Source organism: Vulpes lagopus, chromosome 11 (genome assembly GCF_018345385.1).
Source record: "Vulpes lagopus strain Blue_001 chromosome 11, ASM1834538v1, whole genome shotgun sequence".
Classification (NCBI taxonomy): domain Eukaryota; kingdom Metazoa; phylum Chordata; class Mammalia; order Carnivora; family Canidae; genus Vulpes; species Vulpes lagopus.
The window spans coordinates 76,006,388-76,032,558 of NC_054834.1; the positions used below are offsets into that span (position 1 = coordinate 76,006,388).

At 55.9% G+C, this 26,171-nt stretch overlaps 2 protein-coding genes across 6 annotated transcripts; both read left to right on the forward strand.

Annotated features, from left to right (window-relative positions):
* Positions 1–3,468: 3,468 nt before the first annotated feature.
* On the forward strand, positions 3,469–10,323 carry MEN1 (menin 1). Of its 4 annotated transcripts, none has more exons than XM_041723539.1 (10): positions 3,469–4,099; positions 4,458–4,918; positions 5,838–6,046; positions 6,287–6,415; positions 6,704–6,744; positions 6,818–6,905; positions 7,555–7,691; positions 8,064–8,223; positions 8,661–8,825; positions 9,002–10,323. In XM_041723539.1, exons 2-10 carry the CDS (start codon positions 4,474–4,476, stop codon positions 9,482–9,484), a joined length of 1,857 nt encoding a protein of 618 aa, XP_041579473.1. In that variant the 5' UTR covers positions 3,469–4,099; positions 4,458–4,473; the 3' UTR covers positions 9,485–10,323. The 4 variants fall into 4 exon arrangements, with proteins under 4 accessions (XP_041579473.1, XP_041579472.1, XP_041579475.1 ...); XM_041723538.1 differs by having other exon boundaries at positions 3,469–4,087; XM_041723541.1 differs by having other exon boundaries at positions 3,472–4,087; positions 8,064–8,199.
* Positions 10,324–10,665: 342 nt separating this feature from the next.
* On the forward strand, positions 10,666–24,466 carry MAP4K2 (mitogen-activated protein kinase kinase kinase kinase 2). 2 transcript variants are annotated; one of them, XM_041773827.1, is made up of 32 exons: positions 10,666–10,853; positions 10,976–11,033; positions 11,233–11,323; positions 11,415–11,479; positions 11,757–11,812; positions 12,177–12,224; positions 12,311–12,353; positions 12,750–12,822; positions 12,904–13,035; positions 13,116–13,178; positions 13,548–13,629; positions 13,737–13,844; positions 14,892–14,970; positions 15,396–15,454; positions 16,191–16,234; positions 16,361–16,399; positions 16,499–16,532; positions 16,638–16,743; positions 16,823–16,911; positions 16,992–17,033; positions 17,130–17,214; positions 17,325–17,404; positions 17,493–17,553; positions 17,633–17,750; positions 21,922–21,980; positions 22,072–22,175; positions 22,275–22,452; positions 23,125–23,193; positions 23,329–23,415; positions 23,629–23,699; positions 23,799–23,854; positions 23,961–24,466. In XM_041773827.1, exons 1-32 carry the CDS (start codon positions 10,758–10,760, stop codon positions 24,046–24,048), a joined length of 2,463 nt encoding a protein of 820 aa, XP_041629761.1. In that variant the 5' UTR covers positions 10,666–10,757; the 3' UTR covers positions 24,049–24,466. The 2 variants fall into 2 exon arrangements, with proteins under 2 accessions (XP_041629761.1, XP_041629760.1); XM_041773826.1 differs by having other exon boundaries at positions 11,233–11,274; positions 11,357–11,479.
* Positions 24,467–26,171: the final 1,705 nt, after the last annotated feature.

Here is a 26,171-nt window from a genome sequence, read left to right on the forward strand (position 1 = left end):
GACATAGGCAGAGAGAGGCAGGCTCCCTGTGGGGAGCCTGATACTGGACTTGATCCTAGGACCCAGGATCACAACCCAAGGAAGGCAGATGCTCAACCACTGAGCCAGCCAGGCGTCCCAAGTCTTTTACTTCTTTAATGTAATTACTAGGGATTTTTAAATTATATATATAGCTCCTGTTACATTTCTACTGGAAGCACTGTGCTAGGTCTTTTCATTGCCAATAATGACAGCTCTCTCCCCACAACCTCAGTCCCAAGCATCCCTAACTGCAAGCATCTCTAACCAACACCCATATCTTTCCAGCTCTCTCTACCCCTTCAACTCCAATAAACTTTTGACTCCACTGGAACCTACAATCCATGGATTTTGCCACACTTTTGCTGTCCCTCATCCCTCATGTGTTCTTTTTTTTTTTTTTTTTTTTTAATTTATTTATGATAGTCACAGAGAGAGAGAGAGAGAGAGGCAGAGACACAGGCCGAGGAAGAAGCAGGCTCCATGCACCGGGAGCCCGACGTGGGATTCGATCCCGGGTCTCCAGGATCGCGCCCTGGGCCAAAGGCAGGCGCCAAACCGTTGCGCCACCCAGGGATCCCTCCCTCATGTGTTCTTAATGTCCCTCCTCACACAGCATAAATTCCAGGTCAATCATTATAGTTACTCTTTTGCATAATGCATTTATTCATTCAGCACGTTTTTTCTAAACACCAGTTATATGCCAGACTCTATTCTAGGAACATGGGACACATCAATAAAACAGACACATATCCTGTCCTTGTGGAGCTTATATTTTGGTGGTAGGAGACAATTAATAAATAAGTTATATTATATACTGGAATGGTGTTCTCAATTGGGGGTAATTTTGCCCCTCCCCCTGTGGGGGACATTTGGCAATGTCTAGAAACATTACAAGCTGTCACAATGAGGGAAGAAGTACTACTAGCACCTAGTGGGTAGAAGCCAGAGATGCTGCTAAACATCCTGCAATGCAGAGGGCAGTACCCAAATACAAAGAATTATTCAGCACCAAATGCCAATGGCGCCATGGTTGAGAAACTCTGTTCTAGGTGTTAGTAATTTGGTGTGTGTGTGTGTGGGGGGGAAGTAGAGCAGAGTGGAGGGATTAAAGAGAAATTTGGTTGGAGAGTATGATATATATATGTTTTTAAGATTGTATTTATTTGAGAGAGAAAGAAAGAGAGCATGAGGTGGGAGGGGGGGAGAGGGACAAGCAGACTTCCTGCTGAGCACAGAGCCTAATTGCAGCAAGGGAGGGAGCTCAAGCCCAGAAACCTGAGATCAATCAAGAGCTGAGCCCAAATCAAGAGTCTAGATGTTTAACGGACTGAGCCACCCAGGCGCCCCAGAGAGTGTAATTTTAAGTAGGCAGTCAGGTCTGGGTCAGCCTCATTAAGACGCTAACATTTGAGCAAAAGTGTGGAGGGATAGAGACCACCAACTGGGTTTCCAGTTTCATTGAGAAAATTAAAGTACCCAGGGCAGGAGCCCACACATTCTTCCTTCTCTCCAATTACTTAGATGAACTGTTAGTGCTTCTAGTAAAGGCCACACCTGCCCCTCGGAACTCTCATTCCCTCCCCCCACTCAAGGCCATCCATGTGCAATCATCTCCTCTGAAACACCACCACCACAGTCTCCTTTGACCCTCTCCCCACTCCCCAGCCACCATCTTATTTTTCCCGTCTTTGCTGCAAAGTTTCCTGAAAGAGCTCAGTATTAGCACTGTCTCCAATATCTTTCCTCTCATTTTTCTTAAGCCCAGGAACTTTAGGCTTTTGCTCCCAAACTGCACTTAATGTGGTCACCAGGAATACCCACCGAAGCAAATCCAGTCTGTCCTTCGTGCTCAGTTTGCTGATCTATGAACAGCATCTGACATTCTCTGTCACACCTCTGCCTTGGTGCTGCATCATCTTCTGCACGAACGCTTGTCTGGTTTTCTTCCTATCTCTATAGCCAATCTCCTTTGCTGGTTCCTCCTGGCCTCCTTTTTTTTTTTTTTTTTTAAGATGTTATTCATTTATTTGACAGAGAGAGCACACAAGCAAAGCAGAGAGAGCAGGAGAGGGAGAAGCAGGCTCCCTGCCTAGTGGGGAGCTGGATACAAGGTTTGATCCCCGGACCCCGGGATTGTGACCTGAGCTAAAGGCAGACGCTCAACCAACAGTGCCCCTGGTCTCCTGATCTCTACATGAAGTAGTATCCCAGGACTTCGTCATTGCTGATCTCATCCCCATGTACTCTTCACCCAGCTTCCCCTAATGTTGGGAAGTGCCCCTGGTCTCCTGATCTCTACATGAAGTAGTATCCCAGGACTTCGTCACTGCTGATCTCATCCCCATGTACTCTTCACCCAGCTTCCCCTAATGTTAAATCTGACATAACCATGATATATTTATCAAACCTAACTGATGAAAACTATGAACAAAGCTACAGACTTTATTTGAATTTCACAAGTACGGTTCCCAGGTGCCCTGTTTTGTTTTTTTTTTTTAAGATTTTATTTATTTATGAGAGACACACACACAGAGAAAGAGAGGCAGAGGGAGAAGCAGGCTCTATGCAGGGAGCCCAACTTGGGACTCCATCTCGGGTCTCCAGGATCACGCCCTGGGCTGAAGGCGGCGCTAAACCACTGAGCCACCTGGGCTGCCCTGACTGGTTTGGTTTTAAGACTAAAAGTCCTGTGACTCTGGGGTGGCTCAGCGGTTAAGTGTCTGCCTTTGGCTCTGGTCATAATCCCAGGGTCCTGGGGATGGAGTCCTGCATCAGGCTCCCTGTGGGGAGCCTACGTCTCCCTCTGCCTATGTCTCTGCTTCTGTGTGTCTTTTATGAATAAATGAGTAAAATCTTAAAAAAAAAAAAAAAAAAAAAAAAGACTAAAAGTACCCGTGCTTCTGGAGTCCCCTCAGTCCTGGTCAAACTAGGATGGTCAGCCACCCTATTGACCAGTGTTTCTATTAATCTTTTTCAGTCACAGGATTCAACCCAGAAAACCATGTTGCATTTAGTTGCCCTGTCTTCTTACTCTTTTCTAATCTGCAACAGCTTCTGTCTTTCCTCCTCTTTTATGACCTTGACACTTTTGAAGAGTGCTGGTCAGGTATTTTGTAGAATGTCCCTTAGTTTTGGCTTGCCACATGCTTTCTCATGATTAGACTAGGCTTATGGATTTTGGGGGAAAATACTCACAGAGGTGAAGAAGGGCAGAAATTTGATATGTTTTACTCACTGCTATATATCCAGTGCCTTCGAACTGAGTGCCTGGCTCACAGGCACCAAAAATCTGTTTGTTGAATGAATAAAGAAGGTGAATGGATGATTCTGTTGAAATTATTTATTATTGTTTTGAAGTTTTAAAATGTTCTTACTAAAAATACTATCTTATCATACATATTATTCGGAAGCTTTTTTCCCTCAACAATATGCTCTGAAGATCTAGTTTAGGATGCATGGAACTGGCTACTTTACCCTTCATTTACGTGATTATAACTAACTATAATGGTTCTTTAGATTTTCCTCTTTACACATATATTAAATTTTCTCAAGAGCGGAACTAGGGAAGAATTGCTAGATATACAGCAGACATATTTACATGTTGACGGATACTGATAAACATTCAGCTAACGTGGCTGAACCCACCCACAGTGCTCTGGCAGTGTTTGAAAGTACTCATTTTCCTCACATCTTGCTGACACACGTGACAACCTAAGCGCAGTGACCGCCTTAGGAATGCCTGGTCACTCATCGGACTACATCTCCCAGGATACACCGCGGTTCCACGGCCTACCTGGAGGGCGTGAAATGGAGAGACCAATCCCTGAGGATTCCAGGAAGGTGGTGCAGCCTCCACTCCTCACCTACCTCTGGAGAGCCCAGAGCAGCGAGACTACCATTCCCATCAGCTACCGCGGACTATCCGGCCCAGCCACCATTTCAAGACTCGGCAGGGACAGTAGAGAGCCTGGGACTGCACTTCCCGGCAGGCCGTGCGGCCCAAGGGGCGGAACTCCATTTCCCAGCAGGCTCCAGGCGGCGGGCGCCGTGGTGCCTTGTGTGGGATGTAAGCGCGGAGGTGGGCGCGGGGGACCCAGGCCAGGAGTCTCCTTGGGATTTGGGGGGCTTGGCTTAGGGGCGCCTTCTGGACGGACTCCAGGTGCCCGGGGGTACGGTCGTAGAGGGGGGCGGGGCGGCCATGGAGGGTCCTCAGCCGGGCGCACCCCCTTCGGGGCCGCGGCTTCTGCGGTTGTGGGAAGCGAGAAGGCCCTTTACAGCTTCGGTTGAGGTGTCTCCTACAGAAGAGGGGGAACAGATGAGCGGAGGGTGGGCGGGGAAGCAAGAGAATGTAGGGAATGGGGGTGTAGGACGTTAGCCGAGCCTGGGAGGGGGTCCCTGGTCGTGCCCGCCCGACCCTCCCTCCGGCTCCTCCGCAGGCCGAGGCCCGCCGCCATGGGGCTGAAGGCCGCCCAGAAGACGCTGTTCCCGCTGCGCTCTATCGACGACGTGGTGCGCCTGTTCGCTGCGGAGCTGGGCCGAGAGGAACCGGACCTGGTGCTTCTATCCTTGGTACTGGGCTTCGTGGAGCACTTCCTAGCTGTCAACCGCGTCATCCCCACCAATGTGCCCGAGCTCACCTTCCAGCCCAGCCCCGCGCCCGACCCACCTGGCGGGCTTACCTACTTCCCTGTGGCGGACCTATCCATCATTGCCGCGTTGTATGCCCGCTTCACCGCCCAGATCCGTGGCGCCGTGGACCTGTCTCTCTACCCGCGAGAGGGAGGTGTCTCCAGCCGAGAACTGGTGAAGAAGGTCTCCGATGTCATCTGGAACAGCCTCAGCCGTTCCTACTTCAAGGACCGGGCCCATATCCAATCCCTCTTCAGCTTCATCACAGGTTGGAGCCCGACAGGTGGCAAAGGGCGAGAATCCTGTTTCACCTGGGAACCTCGGCCCACCTTTTCACAACACTATATAGTTTGCAGAGCCCTTTAAGACCTGTAGGCCTTGCAAAGTGGGGGAGGTGTTACAACCCTATTTGCAGCTAGAGAAACTGAAGCTCAGAGAAGGGAAATGATGTGCCAAAGGCACAAAATGGCAGGGCTGGGACTGGACCCCAATCACTTGGCTCTGCCTCCTCAGCATACCCATCTCTGCCATTGAACAGCTACAGGAGTCCCTCAGCCCAGTATGAGGCACAAAAGGCAGATGCAGATTTGGGGAACAAAGAGCCAAAATCTGGCGACATCTGAGACACTTAAGTGAACAGATGAGGAAGGGACCTCATGTCAAGGAGCTTAGGACTCAGGACTTGCAAAGAACATTCTTCTTTGCTTCAAGCTCAGTTGATTGTCAGATCCTGGAAGGCCATGTTGAGAAGGAATCTGAGGCTGCTTGTGAGCCTAGCAGGAAAAGAGTACAGAGATAAATTAGAAGTATCTATCAGTGGGTGTGTGAAGAAAGAGTGTTGGCCAAAGGGTCTTGTTTTTGCTGTCCCTGTTAAAACCTAATAGGCACCTTAAAACAAGGAAATCGTTGAATTATAATATGGTTGCAGAGAAAGAGAAGGGATAGAGTCAAAGGCTGGGTGGAGTTGTAGAAGAGCCAAGAAGGTCTTTTGCTGGGGCACCTAAAGTGGGAGGGAGAGGCTTCGAACACATAGGAGGAAACGGCTTGAGAGTTGATGGGCTGGAGCATCTAAGGTTTGGGCACAGGCTCAGAGGCGAGGATGGAAGGGAGCATGACCCATCACCCCCTGGCCCTTTCCCCCAGCTCAGAGCTCAGAGGACTCTCTTTCATTACCTTCCCTTCTGCAGGCACTAAACTGGACAGCTCTGGTGTGGCCTTTGCCGTGGTGGGGGCCTGCCAGGCTCTGGGCCTCCGAGATGTACACCTGGCCCTGTCTGAGGACCATGCTTGGGTAGTGTTTGGGCCCAACGGAGAACAGACAGCTGAGGTCACTTGGCATGGCAAGGGCAATGAAGATCGCAGGGGCCAGACAGTCAACGCGGGTGTGGCTGAGCGGGTACTGCCCCCCCCACCCCCCACCCCCCGTCCACTTCACATTCTGCTTTCCTAGCCCAAGCCACCTCCCTTCTTCCTATCACCACCTCCAAGAAGAGGGAGTGTCCACTCCTATCTCCTATCCCTCCCCTCTTCCTATCTCCATATGCCAAGAAGAGGGAGTATCCCTTTCCTGCCTGTCATTCCCTGGAGCAGGCACAGGTGAGCCATCATGAGACATCTGGTCTTGTCCTCTCCCAAGAGCTGGCTGTACCTGAAAGGATCATACATGCGCTGTGACCGAAAGATGGAGGTGGCATTTATGGTGTGTGCCATCAACCCTTCCATTGACCTGCACACTGACTCCCTGGAGCTGTTGCAGCTGCAGCAGGTGAGGGGACCTGTGGGACCCTGGGGGACGGTGCTCACCCTTCCTGTGTTTCAGCTTCCCTTTTGGTACCATGGGTTAATCATTCTTGGCCTGGCCTTTCCCAGGGCTCTTGGGGGACTAGAACTAGGATGTGAAAGCACTTTGGGTCCCATAAGGGGCTGGTTCCCGAATTCTGGCCCCACCTACCTGGTGGGAGGTCCCTGCTGGTGCTGGACCTCACATCTACCTGGTAGGCTGAGCCCCTCCTCACTTTCCCCCAGCTTATACCTCTCTCCTTCGGCCCCCTAGAAGCTGCTCTGGCTGCTCTATGACCTGGGACATCTGGAAAGGTCAGTAGGGGGAAGTGACCAGGCTGGGCCTCAGGGGGCCAGTTGGCAGCCTGGACTCATGACCCTTTCGTAGGTACCCCATGGCACTGGGGAACCTGGCAGATCTGGAGGAACTGGAGCCCACCCCTGGCCGGCCAGACCCACTCACTCTCTACCACAAGGTGGGGACATCTCAGGAAGGTACAGAAGGGAGGCCTAACAGTGGCTGGGGTCCCCTTCTACCTGGGGACTGGGAGGGGGCAGGTGAGGAGAGAGGAACTTTATGTGTATTGGGGGTATTGCCCATCCATCTCCCATTTTGTATTTACTGTGTGCATATTCAGTGCAGTCTGGGCTGTTTGGGGTGGTGTTCTGGGTTCCCTGGCCTGAATTTGTCCCCTTCGCCCTGCTTTTTGTGCTGCCTCTTTATTGTCCTAGAGTATAACAGAGGTCAAATGTGGCTGGAGCACTGAGAAGGGGTTGTTAACTTCTTGGAGGTGGAAGGGGGTAGGAGGGACATTGGGCTGGGCTTAGAAGGCTTTGGTGTTTGTGTAGGAGTGTGTTGGAAAGCCTGGGAAATGGATGTACCCTGAGCTTGGAGGATGGCTCCCTTCCCTTTCATAGCCCTTGTTCTGTGGGAGTCCTTGCATTGTGGCCAGGCCTCAGCAGGCAGTCCTGCAGATTCTGGGGAGTGAGGCTAAAAGTGGTGGAGGTGAGATTGGAGGTGGGCTTTCTGGGATATTGCTGTGCCTTATGGGTGTGACCCAATGGGATTTGTGCCATCCACGGCAACTGGAGCTGCTCCCTGAGGTCCCTCTGCTTTATCCCCAGGGCATTGCCTCAGCCAAGACCTACTACCGGGATGAGCACATCTACCCCTACATGTACCTGGCTGGCTACCACTGTCGCAATCGCAATGTTCGAGAAGCCCTGCAGGCCTGGGCTGATACAGCTACTGTCATCCAGGAGTGAGGATCCCCCCACTAGGGCCTTAGCCCGTCCTCTCTCCCCCACCCTATCTAATTTCCAACCACCCTCATCCAGGCATGAGGCCTGGGTCCCAAGCCCTATCCCCTTTCCATCCAGTCCAGGCAGCCAAGGCTACCATCACCCAGGAGTTTGGGACCCCTGATGAGGGCCTTGCACCTTTTCTGGCTCCCCTGTCCTCCCAGTTTCTAACCAACGACATCCAGCTGTAGAACCTGCACCCCCCACCCTGTGCCCTTCCTTTTCACCCTTGCTCAGACCCATTATTTCCAAGTGAAGAACCCAGCCACTCACCAGGTCCCTGGGGGTCCCTGCCACAGCCAAGACCCCACAATGCCCTACTGCTCTCACAGCTACAACTACTGCCGTGAAGATGAGGAGATCTACAAGGAGTTCTTTGAAGTAGCCAATGATGTCATCCCCAACTTGCTGAAGGAAGCAGCTAGCCTGCTGGAGGCTGGCGAGGAGCGGCCAGGGGAGCAGACCCAGGTGAACCCAGGTTCACCTTCCCCTGTGAGCAGAGCTCCCCGTCATTGGGCATAGAGACTGCTCCATGGGACTGGGACCTGCCCTGGGGAAGGTGTCCATGTGCAGAGAGCTACATTCTCTGCTGCAGTGGCTGGGGCTCTGGGCTGCCTTTGAAGGAGCTGAGGGTATTTCCAGGGTTTCTAGCCTATGCCTTCAAGTAAAGGGGGGAAACCCACCTCTCTCGCGGTCAGTGCTCCTCATTCAGTTGAAGGGTGGGATGTAGATAAGGGATGGGTTCTCCCTCCCCCAAGTCCTGGCTAAGGACTGGTTTTATAAAAGGGAAGAGGTTCTAAGAGATCTTTTCCCCTATGTTCATCTCTTTTGAAGCCAGGACTCTTGCCTAGCCAAGAGGCCTGTCCTGTGCCCTGTGACAGGGGGTGCCTCAGAGGGTCTAACCTGTACTTTCCTTTCCCCATGCCCAGGGGATGCAGAGCCAGGGTTCTGCCCTACAGGACCCAGAGTGCTTCGCCCACCTGCTGCGGTTCTATGATGGCATCTGCAAGTGGGAAGAAGGCAGCCCCACACCGGTGCTGCACGTGGGCTGGGCCACCTTCCTAGTGCAGTCCCTAGGCCGGTTTGAGGGACAGGTGAGGGGAAGCAGTGCAGGGCGGGTGGGGAGGTCAGAGCCTTTGTGATCCTGAAGAGATTGGCTTGTCCCCTTTGGGTGCAGTTGAGACTGCGGCCCTGGGCCTCGATGGCCGAGGCTGTCCTGGGGTTCTAGCCCCCGGTCCTGCAGCCTCATCTGTTTTTCCTCCCTGCCCAGGTACGGCAGAAGGTGCGCATCGTGAGCCGCGAGGCCGAGGCGGCCGAGGCCGAGGAGCTTTGGGGCGAGGAAGCCCGGGAAGGACGGCGGCGAGGTCCGCGGCGTGAGTCCAAGCCCGAGGAGCCGCCGCCACCTAAGAAGCCGGCGCTGGACAAAGGCCCTGGTGGAGGCCAAGGGACGATGTCGGGACCCCCTCGGAAGCCCCCAGGGACAGTCCCTGGCACTGCCCGAGGCCCTGAAGGAGGCAGCACAGCTCCGGCGCCAGCGCCCGCAGCGTCGCCACCACCAGAGGGTCCGGTGCTCACTTTCCAGAGCGAGAAGATGAAGGGCATGAAAGAGCTGCTGGTGGCCACCAAGATCAACTCGAGCGCCATCAAGCTGCAGCTAACGGCACAGTCGCAAGTGCAGATGAAGAAGCAGAAGGTGTCTACACCTAGCGACTACACGCTTTCCTTCCTCAAGCGCCAGCGCAAGGGCCTCTGAACTGCCTGTCAGCCCTTGCGGTGGGAGGAGGAGGGCACTCAATCGGATGGAGGCGCCACCCCAGTCACCCCAACTCCCCCACCCGCCCCTCTGAGCCCAAGCCCCGCCCCCGGGCCCAGGGCCCTACACCCCTCCTTCAGGCCCCACCCCCACCCGGAACCCTGGCTGCAAGTTGCTGGAGTACTTACTACTCCAGGGCTCTGCGGTTCCTTGAGATTTAGAGCCCATCCCCCAGAATCCCAGCTGGCCAATGGAAACCTCACTTTGAGCTCCATCATTAATCTTTAAAGGTCCAAGCACTGGAAACGCCCCACTTCAGAACCGAGGCTGTAACCTTGGGCCAGACCAGGTCTGCTCACCGTTGCTCCCGGCCCGCGGGTCTCAGGTTTTTCCCTACACCCAAAAAGCACAGGTCCTACCTTCAACCCGGGAACCTGGGACTCCGCTCAGCCTCTAGGAGTACATTTCCACACTTAAAAGAATTCCATCCCTTGGGAACCCAAGCCCCCAAACCTCAAAGAACTTAAGAAACTTTAAGAGTTTGGAAATCCTAGCTTCTTCCCCTCTCTGTCCCGCGAGTCTGGGACACGAAATGCAGTCTCTGGCCTGTGAATCCTGAGCCCTGCCCCCTTCCTGACCAAACTGGCCCCAGATCAGAGCAGACCTCTTTCCGACCCTCTGGGAACCTCCCCGAGGTCCAGCCCGTCTCAGGGGACTCTGGAGGAAATCTGCAGGGGTTTACGAGTGGGTGAGGGGAGCCTGATCTCTTCCTGTTTTGTACATAGATTTATTTTTCAGTTCCAAGGAAGATGAATACATTTTGTAAAAAAAAACAAAAACACACACGTCCGTGTTTCATCGGGGAAATGGCGGGCGGGACGGAGGGGGTCGGCCCTCTGCCTCCTGGCCTTCGGGCTTCCCACCTGTAGGGCGCGGGGAACGGGAGTCTGGCTGAAGGGCCGCGGTCGGCTCGGCTCGGCTCGGCTCCGCCGGGCCTCGGGGCTTCCCCTCCCCGCAGAGGGCCGGTCCCGCCGGCGCCTCCTCCCGGCCGGGCGGCGGGGCATCTCCTCCTGGCCCCGGCCCCGGCCCCGCCCCCGCGGCCTCCGAGCCACCCTCGCCGGCCCCCGCGGTCCTGCCCCGCCCCGCCCGCCCCGCCCCGCCCCGCCCCGCCCCGCCCCGCGCCGCGCCGCGCCGTCCCGCGCCGGCTCCGCGGCTCCGCGGCTCCGCGGCTCACTACCGCCCGCCCGCCCGCCGGCCCGCCCGGCGCCGGGCAATGGCGCTGCTGCGGGACGTGTCGCTGCAGGATCCGCGGGACCGCTTCGAGCTGCTGCAGCGCGTGGGGGCCGGGACCTATGGCGACGTCTACAAGGTGCGCCAGGCAGCCGCACGGGCGGGAGAGCGGCGGGGAGGGTACCGGCTCTGCGCCCTACGGCGGATCCAGCCCCAGCCCCGCCCCCTCCTCATCCCGCTTCACCTCCTCCGCCCCTGCAGGCCCGCGACACGGTCACTTCCGAACTGGCCGCGGTCAAGATAGTCAAGCTAGACCCAGGTGAGGGCCCGGGGCCAGCGCCGCTGCACTGGAGGGAGGGCAGAGCGCCAGGCGGGCGCTGAGAGTTGGCCCCCTGAGAGGCAGGCCCCAGGAGGTACTGCCACTTGGGAATATGTCTGGCCCAGATGTGCCCATTTTGCAGATGGGGGCACTGAGAGCAATCCTATGCGCCCCCCTTATGATGCCCTGTGCTCCCCAGGGGACGACATCAGCTCCCTCCAGCAGGAAATCACCATACTGCGTGAGTGCCGTCACCCCAATGTGGTGGCCTACATTGGCAGCTACCTCAGGTGAGGCTGCTTTATCCCCTTGCCTTCCCCCAGGCAGTCCCCATGTGGCCCTGCCATGTGCCCACCCCAGTTCTGTGCCCCCCTCCCCCAGGAATGACCGCTTGTGGATCTGCATGGAGTTCTGCGGAGGGGGGTCCCTGCAGGAGATTTACCACGGTGAGGGCCAGAACTCCAGGCACCAGAGGGCCACAGCCTTTTTCCCAACCAGCCCTTCCCCGGCATGGGTCAGGAGAGGAGAGCTGGGGTCCTGGACTTGGGCCCTTTACTCCTTACTGGCTGTGTGACCTTGAAGAAATGGTGTCCTCCTCTGGGCCCTATCCCGGACTGTGCAGGGAGGGGATGTGGCCAACACCTCTTTGACCTAGTAATGCCTGGGTGGCCTGGGAAGGTCAGCATATCCTCTCTGTGCCAGCCTTCACCCCTTCCGTTACAGCCACTGGGCCCCTGGAGGAACGGCAGATCGCCTATGTCTGCCGAGAGGCACTGAAGGTAGCTGGGCCCTTGAGGTTGTTCATACCTGAAGTCCCCAGGAGCTGTGGGCAGGGAGCCCAGCTAGCCTGGCCAGTGTGCGTGTGTGTGTGTGTGTGTGTGTGTGTGTGTGTGTGTGTGTGTGTTTGGGGGGTGGGTGGAGTGCCTCAGGCAGAGCTGGCCTGAGGGGCTGTGGGTCCTAGGGGGGAAGGGGCCCCAGCCCTGTTGCCGGAAGCAGCACATTTCCCTCTTGGCTCAGTCACTTCCTGTTTGGGGAGAGGGGAGGAGGAAGCTGCTTGGGTGGGGGGCCCAGTGGCAAGAGGGGACTCAGGAAAGGGGGGATAGTCCTGGGTGGTTGCTTGCAGGAGCTCCTCTTTGTCTCCAGGGGCTGCACCACTTGCATTCTCAGGGGAAGATCCACAGAGACATCAAGGTAGGGGTCTGGCCAGGGGCATCACAGGAGGGAGGAGGAAGCTCTTGGGGGCACCAGACGGGATTCTCTTTCCTCCATTCCCACAGGGAGCCAATCTTCTCCTCACTCTCCAGGGAGATGTCAAGCTGGGTCAGTACCCCGGGAACACAATCAGGGTGAGGGTTCTGTGGGAGCTCATGGAGTCTTAGAGTCTATATTCAAGTGTGGGGTATCCTTGGCCAAGTCACTTTACCACTTAACCCTCGGTTTCCCCACTGAGAAAGTGGATCCTTCCCTGCTAGAAGTTTGACATGGTTGGGTCTGTATGGAGTCTAACGTGGCACTGCGCACTTGGTCAGGGATAGAAGGTGGTTGACCCCTCTCGGAGGGGAACCTTGCCTTGCCTTAGCTTGGACCTGTGGCAGTTGTGGCTGAACCTGGGCTGCCTACTCTCTCAACCCTACAGGTGCATTCCGAGCCTCAGCTCTGAGGTGACTGGGGAGTGGTAGCCAGAGGGCGGGTGGGAGTAGCTCTTTCTCCCCACAGCTGACTTTGGGGTGTCAGGCGAGCTGACGGCGTCCGTGGCTAAGAGGAGGTCTTTCATTGGGACTCCATACTGGTGAGGCTGTACAGGCCTTGGGCTGAGGGGGGGCAGCACAGGTGGGGCATCTGGCCATCCCATCTGTGACCCTGCCTCTAGGATGGCCCCAGAGGTGGCTGCTGTGGAGCGCAAAGGAGGCTACAATGAATTGTGTGACGTCTGGGCCCTGGGCATCACCGCCATTGAGCTGGGCGAGCTGCAGCCCCCTCTATTCCATCTGCACCCCATGAGGTCTGCCCAACACTTCTTTGCCCCTTGCCTGACCTCCGGGGCCCTGCTGACCTTCTCCCCTGACCTCGTGCTCTCCACAGGGCCCTGATGCTCATGTCGAAGAGTAGCTTCCAGCCGCCCAGGCTGAGAGACAAGACTCGTTGGTGAGGGCCCACATCCCCTGCTGGGGCCTCCTTCCCAGCAGTCTCCGCGGGGGCGGAGAACCTTCTGCCAATTCCCAGGGCGCGCCTGAGGAGCCCTGCTCGTTCACTTTTTGCGAACCATCTGTGGGAGGGGCCCAACCCTGCTCCTGGGCCAGGGGATTCAGGGTAGGCCGGGAGGAAGGGCTGATGGTTAATGATGGAGGTGCTGCCCTGTCACCACAATATTGCTTACGCCAGCTGCCCTTGGCCTCAGTCTGGTTCCTGGGAGCAGACTCCCTCCTCTGGAATGGGGTAGGGGGCAGCTGGCAGGATGCCCTACATGTATTCTAACCTGGGTCTGGGGGGCGGGGGGGCTTTTATACCCACTAGGACCCAGAATTTCCACCATTTCCTCAAGCTAGCCTTGACCAAGAACCCCAAGAAGAGGCCCACAGCAGAGAAGCTTCTGCAGGTGGGAGACGGGAGCAGGGCAGGAGCCTAAATTCTTGAAGGTAGAGGCCTGGGGGCCAGGAGGCCAGGAGGCCAGGAAGCAACCTGTGCACCCCCTCAATTCTCTAGCACCCGTTCACAACCCAGCACCTCCCTCGGGCTCTTCTCACACAGCTGTTGGACAAAGCCAATGACCCCCACCTGGGAACCCTCTCCCCAGAGGACTGTGACCTAGAGGTAAGTGAGGGGAGCTAAGGAATGGATCTTGACCTCGCCAGGTGGTAAGGAATGCAGAAGTGATACAGGTTAGATTCCTTTATTTTTTTTTTTAAGATTTTTTTTAAAGGGATCCCTGGGTGGCGCAGCGGTTTGGCGCCTGCCTTTGGCCCAGGGCGCGATCCTGGAGACCCGGGATCGAGTCCCACGTCGGGCTCCCGGTGCATGGAGCCTGCTTCTCCCTCCGCCTGTGTCTCTGCCTCTCTCTCTCTCTGTGACTATCATGGATAAATAAAAAAATAAATAAATAAGTTTAAAAAAAAAAAAAAAAAAGATTTTTTTTAAAGACTTTATTTATTTATTTATTCATGAAAGACACAGAGGCAGAGATAAAGGCAGAGAGAGAAGCAGGCTTCCTGTTGGGGAACCTGATGTGGGCCTTGATCCCAGGAACCTGGGATCACGCTGAGCCAAAGGCAGATGCTCAACCGCTGAGCCACCTAGGCACCCCTTTTTAAAAAGGCTTTATTTATTTACTTATTTGTTTATTTATTTATTTATTTTGAGGCAGAGAGAGAGCACAAGTGGGGAGGAGGGGCAGAGAGAGAGGGAGTAGCAGGTACCCTGCTGAGCAGGGAGTCTGATGTGGGGCTGGATCCCAGGACCCTGAGATTGTGATCTGAGCCAAAGGCAGACACTTAACCTACTGAGCCACCCAGGTGCCCCCAGATCAGGTTCCTTAGTAACTTGAATATTTCCAGCACTGGGAGTTTTTCTCCAGACAAGCCCACCCATTAGAAATCTTCCCTGGGCCCATCTTGCCCTCAGTACCCCCCGCTTGATAAACTCCTGCCCTTAGCTCAGGCTGCCTTAACCCTAGCTTAGCTATCTTTTGGTTTCTGTGTGATCTTTGGCTGGTTTTCTCATCTTCTAAAGGAGGGTGCCATTTAATCTTATAATCTCGGAGGGTTGTGAAAACAAAACACATCCGTGTGTATAAAGCACTTCTGTCATACCTGGCGGGCAGTGAGTGCTGGATGTGTGTCAACCGTTTGTGTTCCTTCCTAGACTTACGACATATTTCCAGACACCATTCACTCCCGGGGTCAGCACGGCCCAGCCGAAAGGACCCCCTCGGAGATCCAGTGTGAGTCGGCTTGGGAGTCTACATGTGTGTTTATGTATTTGGTGTGTGTGTGGGTTGTGTGTGTGTGGATTTAGTGTGGGAACTGTGTGTAGATTTGGTTGGGAGTTGTGTGTGTGGATTTGGGGGCTGTGTGTGTCTGAATCTAGTGGAGGGCTATGTGTATGGGTCTGGTAGGGGAGCTGTGTATAGATCCGGTGGGGCTTGCTGTGGTGGGGATCTGGTGGGAGCCTGTGTGGGGATCTGGTGGGTGGCTGTGGTGGAGGCTATGTGTGTCTGAATCTGGTGGGGGAGTTGTGTGTGGGGATCTGGTGGGAGGCTGTATGTGTGTGCATGAATCTGGTGGAGCACTGTGTGGAGGCATTTGTGTGAGTATGAGGGTCAGTCAGGAGCCCACCTTGCTAACTCGCGTACCCTGGGCCCCTCAGTTCACCAGGTGAAATTTGGTGCCCCACGCAGGAAGGAAACAGACCCACTAAATGAGCCGGTGAGGGGGCCGGTGGTGTGGGAGGGTGGTGTGCGGGGGCAGCCGAGGGAGCTGTGTTGGAGGTCGAGTGCCTCAGATCGCTGAAGCTGCAGCAGCTGGGCCCTGAGGCCTGGGAAAGCCGTGTGGGTGGGCTTGCCCCGCCCCCCCGAACATGGGGTGGGAGGCTCCTTCCTAGGCACAGTGACCACACCTTTCTAGAAAGTAGGCCTGTACAGGCACGAGCCCACCCCCACCCTAGCATGGTTCTCTGCCCGTTCTGCGTCTGCACCCAGCTGTCGCACCCACCAGCTCTGGCTCTGGCTGCTACTCTGTCTCCTTCTCTCACCGATCTTCTGTCCTCCTCTTTCATAGTTTCCTTGACTCTCCTTGTTTCTCGCTCACAATTTTCTTGGCTGTTACCACATCATTTTCCATCTGTCTGTCTTCTCTCCCACAGTCTCTTTTTTAAAGATTTTATTTTAAAAATAAATAATAAATAAAATAAAGATTTTATTTATTTATTCATGAGAGATACACAGAGAGAGGCAGAGACACAGGCAGAGAGAGAAGCAGGCTCCATGCAGGGAGCCCAACGCGGGACTCAATCCCGGGTCTCCAGGATCACACCCTGGGCTGAAGGCGGTGCTAAACCGCTGAGCCACCAGGGCTGCTCTCCCACAGTTTCTTGATCACCCTCTCATGTTGCTTCTCTTCCCTCTGCTTCTCTTTTGGTTGTTCTGACTTGGTTTCCCCTCAGTGGGAGGAGGAGTGGACACTGCTGGGAAAGGAGGAGCTGAGTGGGTGAGCAAGAGAGAGGGAGGCTCCAGGGGAGGGGTGAGGAGGAGGGAGGCTTCAGGGAAGGGGTGGAGGAGGGAGAGGGAGGCTCCAGGGGAGGGGTGGGGGCTTATCTTGTCCCCTCCTGCCCAGGAGCCTGCTACAGTCGGTTGAGGAGGCCCTAGAGGAAAGGTGAGAAGCTGGGCCCGAAACAGGGGTGGGGAGTTAACTGGACCTGGGGCCTGGTCAAATTTCACAGCTCATGTCCCTCTGGTTTGTCCCCCCCCCCAGGAGCCTGACCATCCGGCCAGCCTTGGAACTCCAGGTATGGAGTGGGGAAGCAGGGCCCCTGTAGAGGTACAGCTGGGAGTGGGGCCAGGTCATGGAGCCTTGCTGACAGTGGGGCTCAGTCCCCTGACTTTCCTGCCAGGAGCTGGACTCCCCAGGCGACACCATAGGAACCATCAAGCGGACCCCATTCTTGGGGCCGGCCCCCCCTGAGCCTCCAGCGGAAGACCCTCTATCCAGCCCCCTGGGTGAGTCCAGGCTTAGGGGAGTGGGAGGCAGGGCAGGCTCCGGGTGGGGCTGGAATTCATTGCGGGTCTGTGCCTGCAGGAACCTCACCTCCACCTCTCCCAGGCCCTGCCAACCCCCCTCTGCTCCCCACTGCCTGGGCTACCATGAAGCACAAAGAGGATCCAGAGGTGAGGGGAGACCACAGAGGGGCTGGGACGATGGGACACTGGGGGTGTTACCTGGGCCCTGACTTCTCCCTCCCTTGCAGAGATCATCCTGCCACGGGCTCCCCCCAACCCCCAAGGTGCACGTAAGTGTTTCTTCTGCAGCCCTGCCACCCTGCTGCCTCATTGCCTGCCACCCTGTGGTGCCTGCCTTCTTCATTGGCCTCTTGCTTTCTCCTCAGATGGGTGCCTGCTTCTCCAAGGTCTTCAATGGTTGCCCCCTGCGGATCCATGCTGCTGTCACCTGGATTCACCCTGTTACCCGGGGTAGGCCGGGGCAGGGAAGAAGCAGGAGCCTGGGAATCCACAGCTTGGGCTGGGGATGGGATGGGATGGGGGGGTATGACTGACCTCTGATCCTATACCCACACCCCCAGACCAGTTCCTGGTGGTGGGGGCTGAGGAAGGCATCTACACCCTCAACCTGCATGAACTGCATGAGGATACACTGGAGAAGGTGAGGCCTGGCAGGCGTTGTGGGGCAGAGGGCCCAGGGGGGCGTGGAGTGCTGACTCCCTGTCCATCTGTCATTTCATGGCCTCTAGCTGATTTCTTCCCGCTGCACCTGGCTCTACTGTGTGAATAACGTGCTGCTGTCACTCTCAGGTATGGGTCAGGGCAGGCGGGAGGCCAGGACCACACCCTTCCGACCATCACTCTCTGAGCCCCTCTTCCTCCCTGGCAGGGAAATCCACGCATATCTGGGCCCATGACCTTCCAGGCTTGTTTGAGCAGCGAAGACTTCAGCAACAGGTTCCCCTCTCCATCCCCACCAACCGCCTCACGCAGCGCATCATTCCCAGGTCAGGGACCCAGGGGAGCCTGGGCCAGGCCCCGGGCAGCAGGTGGGAAGGGGGGAGGCAGAGGAGCAGGGCCAGGGTTGGAATATGGCCTCCGTGTGCCTGGGCTTGGATCTCGGATGTCCCTTGGCCTCTCTAAGTCCAGTCTCCTCATCTGTGAGTCATGTTGGCAGTACCCACCCCAGGCCCATTGCGAACCGAAGGGACCGAGTGAGGCAGTTGTGGTTATTGGGGGACGGGGCATACATTTACTGGGCATTTGCTGAAGGCCTGGTCATAAGCTAGGCTTGTAGACAGCAGATCAAATGTGTCCTTGACAGTCAGTACCTGGCCCCAAAGTGAGCCAGAGGGAGAGCTGAGAGGGGTGCAGAGGCCTCTGGGAGGCTGGCTGCATAACTGCATGGAGCTGGAAAGTGCATGGTGGGCTTCCAGGCAGGTGAATTTGGGAACAGCATTCCAGGCAGGGGAAGAGCACCAGTGAATTCTTGTGGGTGATCTGAGGAGTTGGAAGGCTGTTTGGCCTGAGGGAGGAGGGTGGAGAAGCCTGAGGGAAAGATGCATGACTGGCAGAGCCCTTCCTTTGATGCCAGGTCCAGGACCTGGGTTTATTGTTCAACTGGCAGCAGCACCGTGAGCATTTTAGGAGGATCACTCTATATGTCACTCAGGACTCTCCTTGTTGCAGGTGAAGCAAGTCTTTGACTTAAGTACAAAAATGGAATTTAGTGGTTCATGTAACTGCGAGTTCAGGGGTAGAGTTAGCTTCAGGCCAAGCTGGATCCAGGCTTAAATGGCTTCATCAGGACTCTCCCGCAGTTCTTGGCTCTGCTTTCCTCTATCACTTTCATTCTCAGGTAGGCTTTCCTGTCCAGTGATGGATGCCCATAGTTCCAGGCCAGCATTCCCTTAGCTAACAGCCCTGCAGTACTAGAACTTCCATGTCTGAGTAATTCCCACAGAGTCTGGGGGCCAGTTGTCATCGATATAGCTTAGGTCCCTGCCCACTTCTGAGCCTATCCCTGTGGCCACAGCATGAAGAGCTTGGGCTGGGGGGCATGGGGGCCAGGCCTGGGTTACATGCCTTTTCTTTTTTTTTTCTTTTTTTTTTTTAATTTTTATTTATTTATGATAGTCACATACACTCACAGAGAGAGAGAGAGAGAGAGAGAGAGAGGCAGAGACATAGGCAGAGGGAGAAGCAGGCTCCATGCACCAGGAGCCTGACATGGGATTCGATCCCGGATCTCCAGGATTGCGCCCTGGGCCAAAGGCAGGCGCCAAACCGCTGCGCCACCCAGGGATCCCACATGCCTTTTCTTAGAGCTGGGGGTCGAGAAAGCGGGGCTCGTCTCGTCTGGACAGATAAAGACTAGAGGCTGGCTGTGCTGAGAGTGGTAGCAATGACAGGGAGGCTGGTGAGAGGGCACCCAGGAAAGAGGTCGGCGGAGTGACCTGAGACTGTGGGGGTCAGGCTCCGAGGTGGTGAAAGCTGGATGGCCTTGGGCCAGATTCAGGAAGCAGGGTTGACAGGGTCTGGGGCCCCGACTAGAGTGAGCAGGAGGGAGGATGAAGGAACTAGGAGGCCTCAGGGATATAGATTATGTCGTGTGTTTAATGAGATGTCCAGGAGGATGTCTGAGGTAGAGTCCCTTGTTCAGTCATCTAGAGAGTATCTACTCAGTACTTAGTACATGTCTGGGGACTCTGAACTAAAAAGTCCTCTTGTTCTCCAGACATTCTTGTCACAAGAGGCAGGCAACAACCAACCAACATAGAAAAGGTATTCCGTGGTGATGCACCTAGGGGAAAGTGGTACAGGAAGAATCAGGAAGGATCTTGCTGAGACCATGCCATTTGAGTTAAGAGTTAGAGCAGGCCTTGTTGATCTGGGGGGAAAGCATCCCAGGGGGTGGGGTCAGGCAGCCAGTGCAAAGGCCCTGGGGCAGGAAAAGGCTTGGCCTATTTGAGGAACAGCAGGAAGACTGGTGCAGCCAAATGGATGGAGCACAGGGAAGATGATCTGTGGGGCCTTGTAGCCACAGTGAGGCCTTTGGCTTTGACTCAGAGCCGCCTGAGGGCCACTGCAGAAGAGTGACGTGGACTGAGGTCTTCATGGGATCCCTCCAGCTGCTGTGTTGAGAATAGACTGAAGGAGTGAGGGGAAAGCAGGAAAGCCTGTTAGGAGGCTCTTGTAATCATCAGGTGGGAGGTGACTGTGGCATGGGCCAGAGTAGCAGTGAAGGAGCTGAAAAGCAGCTGAATTCAGATTTTCTTTTGCAAGTTGAGTCAGCAGGATTTCCTGATAGTTGGTGGATGGAAGAGAAAGAGGAGTGAAGGATGACTCTGGGGTTTTTGGCCGGGGAAGCAGGAAGGATAGGGCTGTCATTAGGTGTGGGTGGAGCAGAATTCAGTGTTGTCACATTGAGTTTGAGATCTGTCTGCTGTGGGCTGGAGGAGGCTGAATTCGAGGAGAGGTCTGGGCTGTGGACCTAGAGGTTGCCCTGTCCAGGTGGCTGGTGGGAGCTGGTAGGGATAGTGGGGAGGTCAGGCTATGTGGCTACCCCAGCGGTGGGGGCCGGGGGGCTGGGGGTTCAGTCCCTTCCTGCAGTGGGCTCACTTCACCTACCACATCTGGAGCCCTGTGGCCCTGGGGCTTCTTCCTGAGCTCAATCCCCAAGCAAACCTCTGCTCTGTCCTAGGACCTGCAGGAAACAGGCCCGCCTGAGCCCCAGCGAGTCACTGGGAGCTTTGGGTGTGTGTTTGGAAAACCACAGAGTCACGATGTCCACTTCAGACATAAAAAGTAGAGAGCCAGAATTGTTTGGAATAAAAAAAAAGGGATCCCTGGGTGGCGCAGCGGTTTGGCGCGTGCCTTTGGCCCAGGGCGCGATCCTGGAGACCCGGGATCGAATCCCGCATCAGGCTCCCGGTGCATGGAGCCTGCTTCTCCCTCCGCCTGTGTCTCTGCCTCTCTCTCTCTCTCTCTCTGTGACTATCATAAATAAATTAAAAAAAAAAAAATGGAATAAAAAAAAAAAGCAGATACAAAAATATCTGCCTCTGTCCCATTCAAAGGCCAGTTGGGAAAGAGAATGGCCAAAGCAAAGGGAGAGAGAAGAAAAGAGAAGACGGGGTAAAGAAAAAGGGGCACAGGCTGCCTCGGTGGGGCCCACATCCCAGCAGAGGGCCCACACAGCCAAGGGTGCTGGGAGGAGGTGGCAGGCCTTCAGACGTGTAACCCTGTTCCCCAGAGGAAGAAACAGGCTCAGAGGGTCCCCTGAGGGCTTGGGGACAGCTAGTAACCAAAGCAAGGACTCCACTTTTCCCCTGCCACCAAGGCAAGGCAAGCCATCCGCCAGCCCCCTGTGGTGTCGCTGTAGCCCAGGCAGTAGAGGGCAGGCCTTTCGTTCATTTGTGGTTTTCTTGCAAGTCTTTTTTTTTTTTTTTTTAAGATTTATTATTTATTTATTTATGATAGACAGAGAGAAAGAGAGGCAGAGATACAGGAGGAGGGAGAAGCAGGCTCCATGCCGGGAGCCTGACACGGGACTTGATCCCGGGACTCCAGGATCGCGCCCTGGGCCAAAGGCAGGCGCCAAACCACTGAGCCACCCAGGGATCCCCTTCTTGCAAGTCTTAATCTTCTTGGGCCTACCTGGCAGGGCTGGCCCTCAGCTCCTGCACCTTCTATGCTCTTGTATCCTCATTCACGTCTGCTTTTATACCTTGCCTCTGCCTTTATAAAGAGGATTTTCACTGACCAGAAGTAGGTGGGGAGGTAATAATTCAGAATGGGAAAAGCCAGTCCTTCATGAGTGGATGCAGCGTGCCAGGCTCTGTGTAAGGCCTTCTCACTGCGAGTTCGGTGCCATCGTTACCCCCATTCTACAGATGAGGAAGTTGAGGCAGGAGGTGATTAAGTGAATTGCTCAAAGTTGCACAGTTAAAGGTGCTTCTGCGACCAAAGCCCTGGACTGTAGGTGGCAGAGGTGGGTGCTGGTGTTGTGAGACCTGCATCGGATCTCGTGCCATGCACAGCTAAGCTGCTCGGCCTCTCGGAGCCTCAGTTTCTCCCCTATGAGGCAGGGAAGGTGATAGTGCCTATCTCAGGGCTCTGTGGGGCCTTGACCGTGGCTGGCACCCATGACACATACCCCGGTCGTCACCTCCACAGGCGCTTTGCCTTGTCCACCAAGATTCCAGACACCAAAGGCTGCCTGCAGTGTCGTGTGGGTAAGAGCCGGGCTGGGGCAGGAGTGGCAGGGGAGGGCTTGGGTCACAGGGTCACAGGGTCACAAGCATGACCCGCCTGCCTCTGTTGCAGTGCGGAACCCCTACACTGGCAGCACCTTCCTACTGGCCGCCCTGCCTGCCAGCCTGCTCCTGCTACAGTGGTACGAGCCTCTTCAGAAGTTCCTGCTGCTGAAGGTGCGGGGCAGGCGGGGAGGGGGTACAGGCTGAGGCCTGGGTGGTGGCAATGGGCCCACATGGGAGAGATGGAGACCTGAGCACCCCTGCTGCCCCCAGAACTTCTCCAGCCCCTTGCCCAGCCCAGCAGGGATGCTGGAGCCACTGGTGCTGGATGGGAAGGAGTTACCGCAGGTGTGTGTAGGGGCTGAGGGCCCCGAGGGGCCTGGCTGCCGAGTTCTCTTCCACATCCTGCCCCTAGAGGCCGGTTTGACGCCTGATGTCCTCGTACCACCTGGTGAGCTAGAGGGGTGTGTGTGTGTGTGTGTGTGTGTGTGTGTGTGTGTGTGTGTGTGTGAGAGAGTAGCTCTGGTGGCTAGGGATTGTGTTCCCCACAGCTTGGAGCTCCCAGCCTCCCCTCTGCCAGGCTTCTGTAAAAGGTTTCATTAGACCACAGGGCTCAGCAGCTAAGAAAAACCTAACTGACACTGTAGGGGGCCGCAGGGACAGAACCAAATGGGCAAGGTGGAAGCGAGAAACCTTCATTCTGAGCAAGCAAGCAGGACACTGGGTTGGGACAGCTCATGGGAGCACAGTGAGTGGCCAGGGGCCTCAATGTAGGCTTTCATTCTTAATACGACAGCCCTGCAAGGTCGGCATTGTCACGCCTGTGTTACAAACGAGGGAACTAAGGCTCAGAGATTTGTGGTTATGCTGTGGTGGAGTCACACAGGGTACTTCTCCAGGCTCCAGAGACCCCGCCCTCCCACGGTTCCCTGGGTCTCACCTTGCCACCCTGAGCCTCAGGCCCCAGCTGGGTGGGGTGGGGGTGGGGGTGACTTCAGTCCGACTGCTGTGGGGTTGAAATGTGCTTGTGGGGACAGCTGACTATAGCCATATCCCGTGTCTTTGTGGGGCCAGAGTGGGGCTGGTGACTCAGCCAAGCCATGTCTCCCTTGTCTGCCTGCAGAGGGGCTCCCGGGCACAGCCCACCAGGTGATCCAGGTGGACAGGGACACAGTACTGGTCTGCTTTGACCGTGAGTGCCCCTGAGGTCATGGCTGGGAGCGGTAGAAGGGGTGAGGGGAAGGTGAGGGAAGCCATGTGAATGTGGGTCTGCCTCCCCAGAAGGGAAGGACCCCCATTCCCACCCACCAGCCCTCTCCCTGTACAGGCTGCGTGAGGATCGTCAACCTGCTGGGCGAGCCCACGGCCATCCTAGCACCCCTGCTGACTTTTGACTTCCCCATCGAGACTGTGGGTGAGTGAGCCAGATGGTGATGGGGTGGGAACATCCCCAGGCTAGAGCATGTGATATTGCCTAGGGGCCTGGGGCTGCACTGGGACAAGGAGGCAGGTGCCACAGCTGTGGTCTATGAGGACTTTGATGGCCCAGACCTGGGCCCAGGGGGTGGCAGGGGAGCCGGCATCCTCAGGGCAGGTGTAGGGCTCATGGCAGCCTGATTGCTCCTAGTGTGTCTGCAAGACAGCGTGCTGGCCTTCTGGAGCCATGGAATGCAAGGCCGTAGCCTGGACACCAACGAGGTAAGTGGAACTCAGGAACCTGGCTGCCCCTGACCTGGTTGTCTCCACCTCGTAGGGGAGGGCCCGTTGGGGTGACCTCAGTACCCCTTTTCTTCCCAGGTGACCCAGGAGATCACAGATGAGACAAGGATCTTCCGAGTGCTTGGGGCCCACAGGTAGGATGAGGTGGCCCAGCCTCCCTTTCAGATGCCCCTGAGGCTATACAGATGTGCCCACAGGCCTTCCCTGCCTTACTCACCTCTGGTTCTCTCTCCTCTCCAGAGATATCATCCTTGAGAGCATTCCCACTGACAACCCTGGGGCTCACAGCAACCTGTACATTCTAACGGGCCACCAGAGCAGTTACTGAGAGGGCCAGGTCTGGCCAGTGGCATCCCCTCACCCTGCCCCCAGGCCTTAGCTGCCTTCTCTTTTAGGCAAAAGGGCCCCTCCCAGGTCAGAGGAGCCCAGGCTCTGCTGGTCTGAAGGGCAGAAATAATCCTGAGAAGAGTTTTGGGGCTGCAGAGGAGAGGAGAGCCGACCCGAGACCTCCCAGGCCCCGCAAAACTGGACCAGAGGAAGCTGCTGTCACCTCCCCCTCCCCTGTGGGCAGCCCAGGCCCTGTGGCAAGCGCCCCGGGCAGGGTGGGAGCAGGCCCAGGCAATCCATTCCATTTTGTTCCACATGTCCTTTCCATTCTTCCAGCCAAGAGCCTGCCCCTGCACCCTGCCCTGGGGAACATGGTATTTAAGAGAGAAACTATATTGGTATTAAAGCTGGTTTGATTTTACTCCACTGATCCCTCTTTGTTGGGGACGGGGGGTTGTGGAGCTGAGCCCACTGTCTCGTCTCCCTCCTCCTTCCCTCCCTCCCTCCTGCACATCTTAATGTGGCACCAGGTGCTCTGCATGCCCTGTGGAAGGGTGGGTGGGCCATCAGTGTTCTGGTGGCTCTAATGGGGGAGCCAGCTGGAGGTGAGGGGGAGGCTTGTCAGGGGCACTGTCTACCGGGCATCCAGGGCCCAGGAAGGGCTAGCCACTGGCTGCTCTACCTTGTGCCAGCGAGGCTTCGGTCTCTGGACACAGCCTGCTATGACCTGTATCCCCTGCCCAAGCCTAGGGCTGCCTCCCTGCCTCCCAGCTGCTGTCTAGCATCCATGTGCTCCATCAGGCCAAGACCACGGAGTATGGGCCCCATCATCAGGCTAGACTCTGGGAAGATTAGCCTGTGTCCATTTAGCAGGTATTCCAGATAGGCTCCTCAGTGCCAGACCCTGGGCTCACAAAGGGGTCAGTACCAAGATGTGGACCAGCCCCCAGTGAAGGGAGCCATCTTTGCTGGAGCCTGCATCTCAAAGGGGCTGCCTGTCTGCCCATGGCTGACCTTGTGATTTGCATGGTCATTCTTGCACTTTTCCCTTGGTGGTCTCCGTATCCTCAGGCCAGGGTGCCCCCTTCCATCCCCTGCATGGCTACAGGCACTGACCAGCCTGCTCTTGACCAGAGTCTTTGGGCAGGTGAGGCCAAAGAGGCAGGATGGCCTTAAAGGAGAGGTCAGGTGCACACACAGGACCACGACTGCATAGGGTGGGAAGGCCCTGGGTCTGGGGGAAGAGCTTAATTAAGCAAAAGCCCACAGGTCAGTTCTCTAATGCAGCCTAATTATCTTTCTTCTGATCTTCAAGGCAAGTGTTTGAATTAAGAATTTCTTTCCACCAGGTGGGGTGCTGGTATTTGATAAATGGATGCAAATGGGTGGGTGGGTGGTGGGTAATGGAAGCCTGTGTTAAAAGCCTGCAGCAGCCCAGTCCCTAGCACCTGCCAGGGGCCCCAGGCCTCCCCAGGTTGTTATATTATCCTCTGCCCTCCTGCAGAACCCCGACTGCTCTGACTCCTAGGGTTTTTTGGCTGAAATAGATTGCCAGACAGGGAAGGAGACAGAGCTTCTGTGCATCAGCACTCATGCTTGAGTTCTCCTTGAGACCTGAAGGAGGGTGACCTGCACCCTCTCTCTGAAAGTCTGCACGTGCCCAGAGAACAGGTGATGGACCAAATGGTGGCATGATGGGGATGTTTGTTCCCTAACTTCCCGTTTTCCAGATTTCTGGTGGAGATGGAGGACTAAGTTGAAGAGTGCTGGAGCTGGGGAGGTAAGCTCCCACTCTACAGAGGCCCCTGACACTGGCCCTAGGTGCCTGGGGAGAGTGGCCCTTCCACTCAGAGCAGTGGGAGAGCAGCCGGTGGCAAAGAGCGCCACCTTGTGGCCTGTTGCCACAAGGAGGCTTTGGGGAATGAAGAGGGTAACAAGCTAAAGTCGGAGGTCAGGGCAAAGCAAGGGCTTCTTTTTTTTTTTTTTTTTTTTAAGATTTTATTTATTTATGCATGAGAGACACACAGAGAGAGAGAGAAAGAGAGAGGCAGAGACACAGGTAGAGGGAGAAGCAGGCTCGGGATCCCTGGGTGGCGCAGCGGTTTAGCGCCTGCCTTTGGCCTC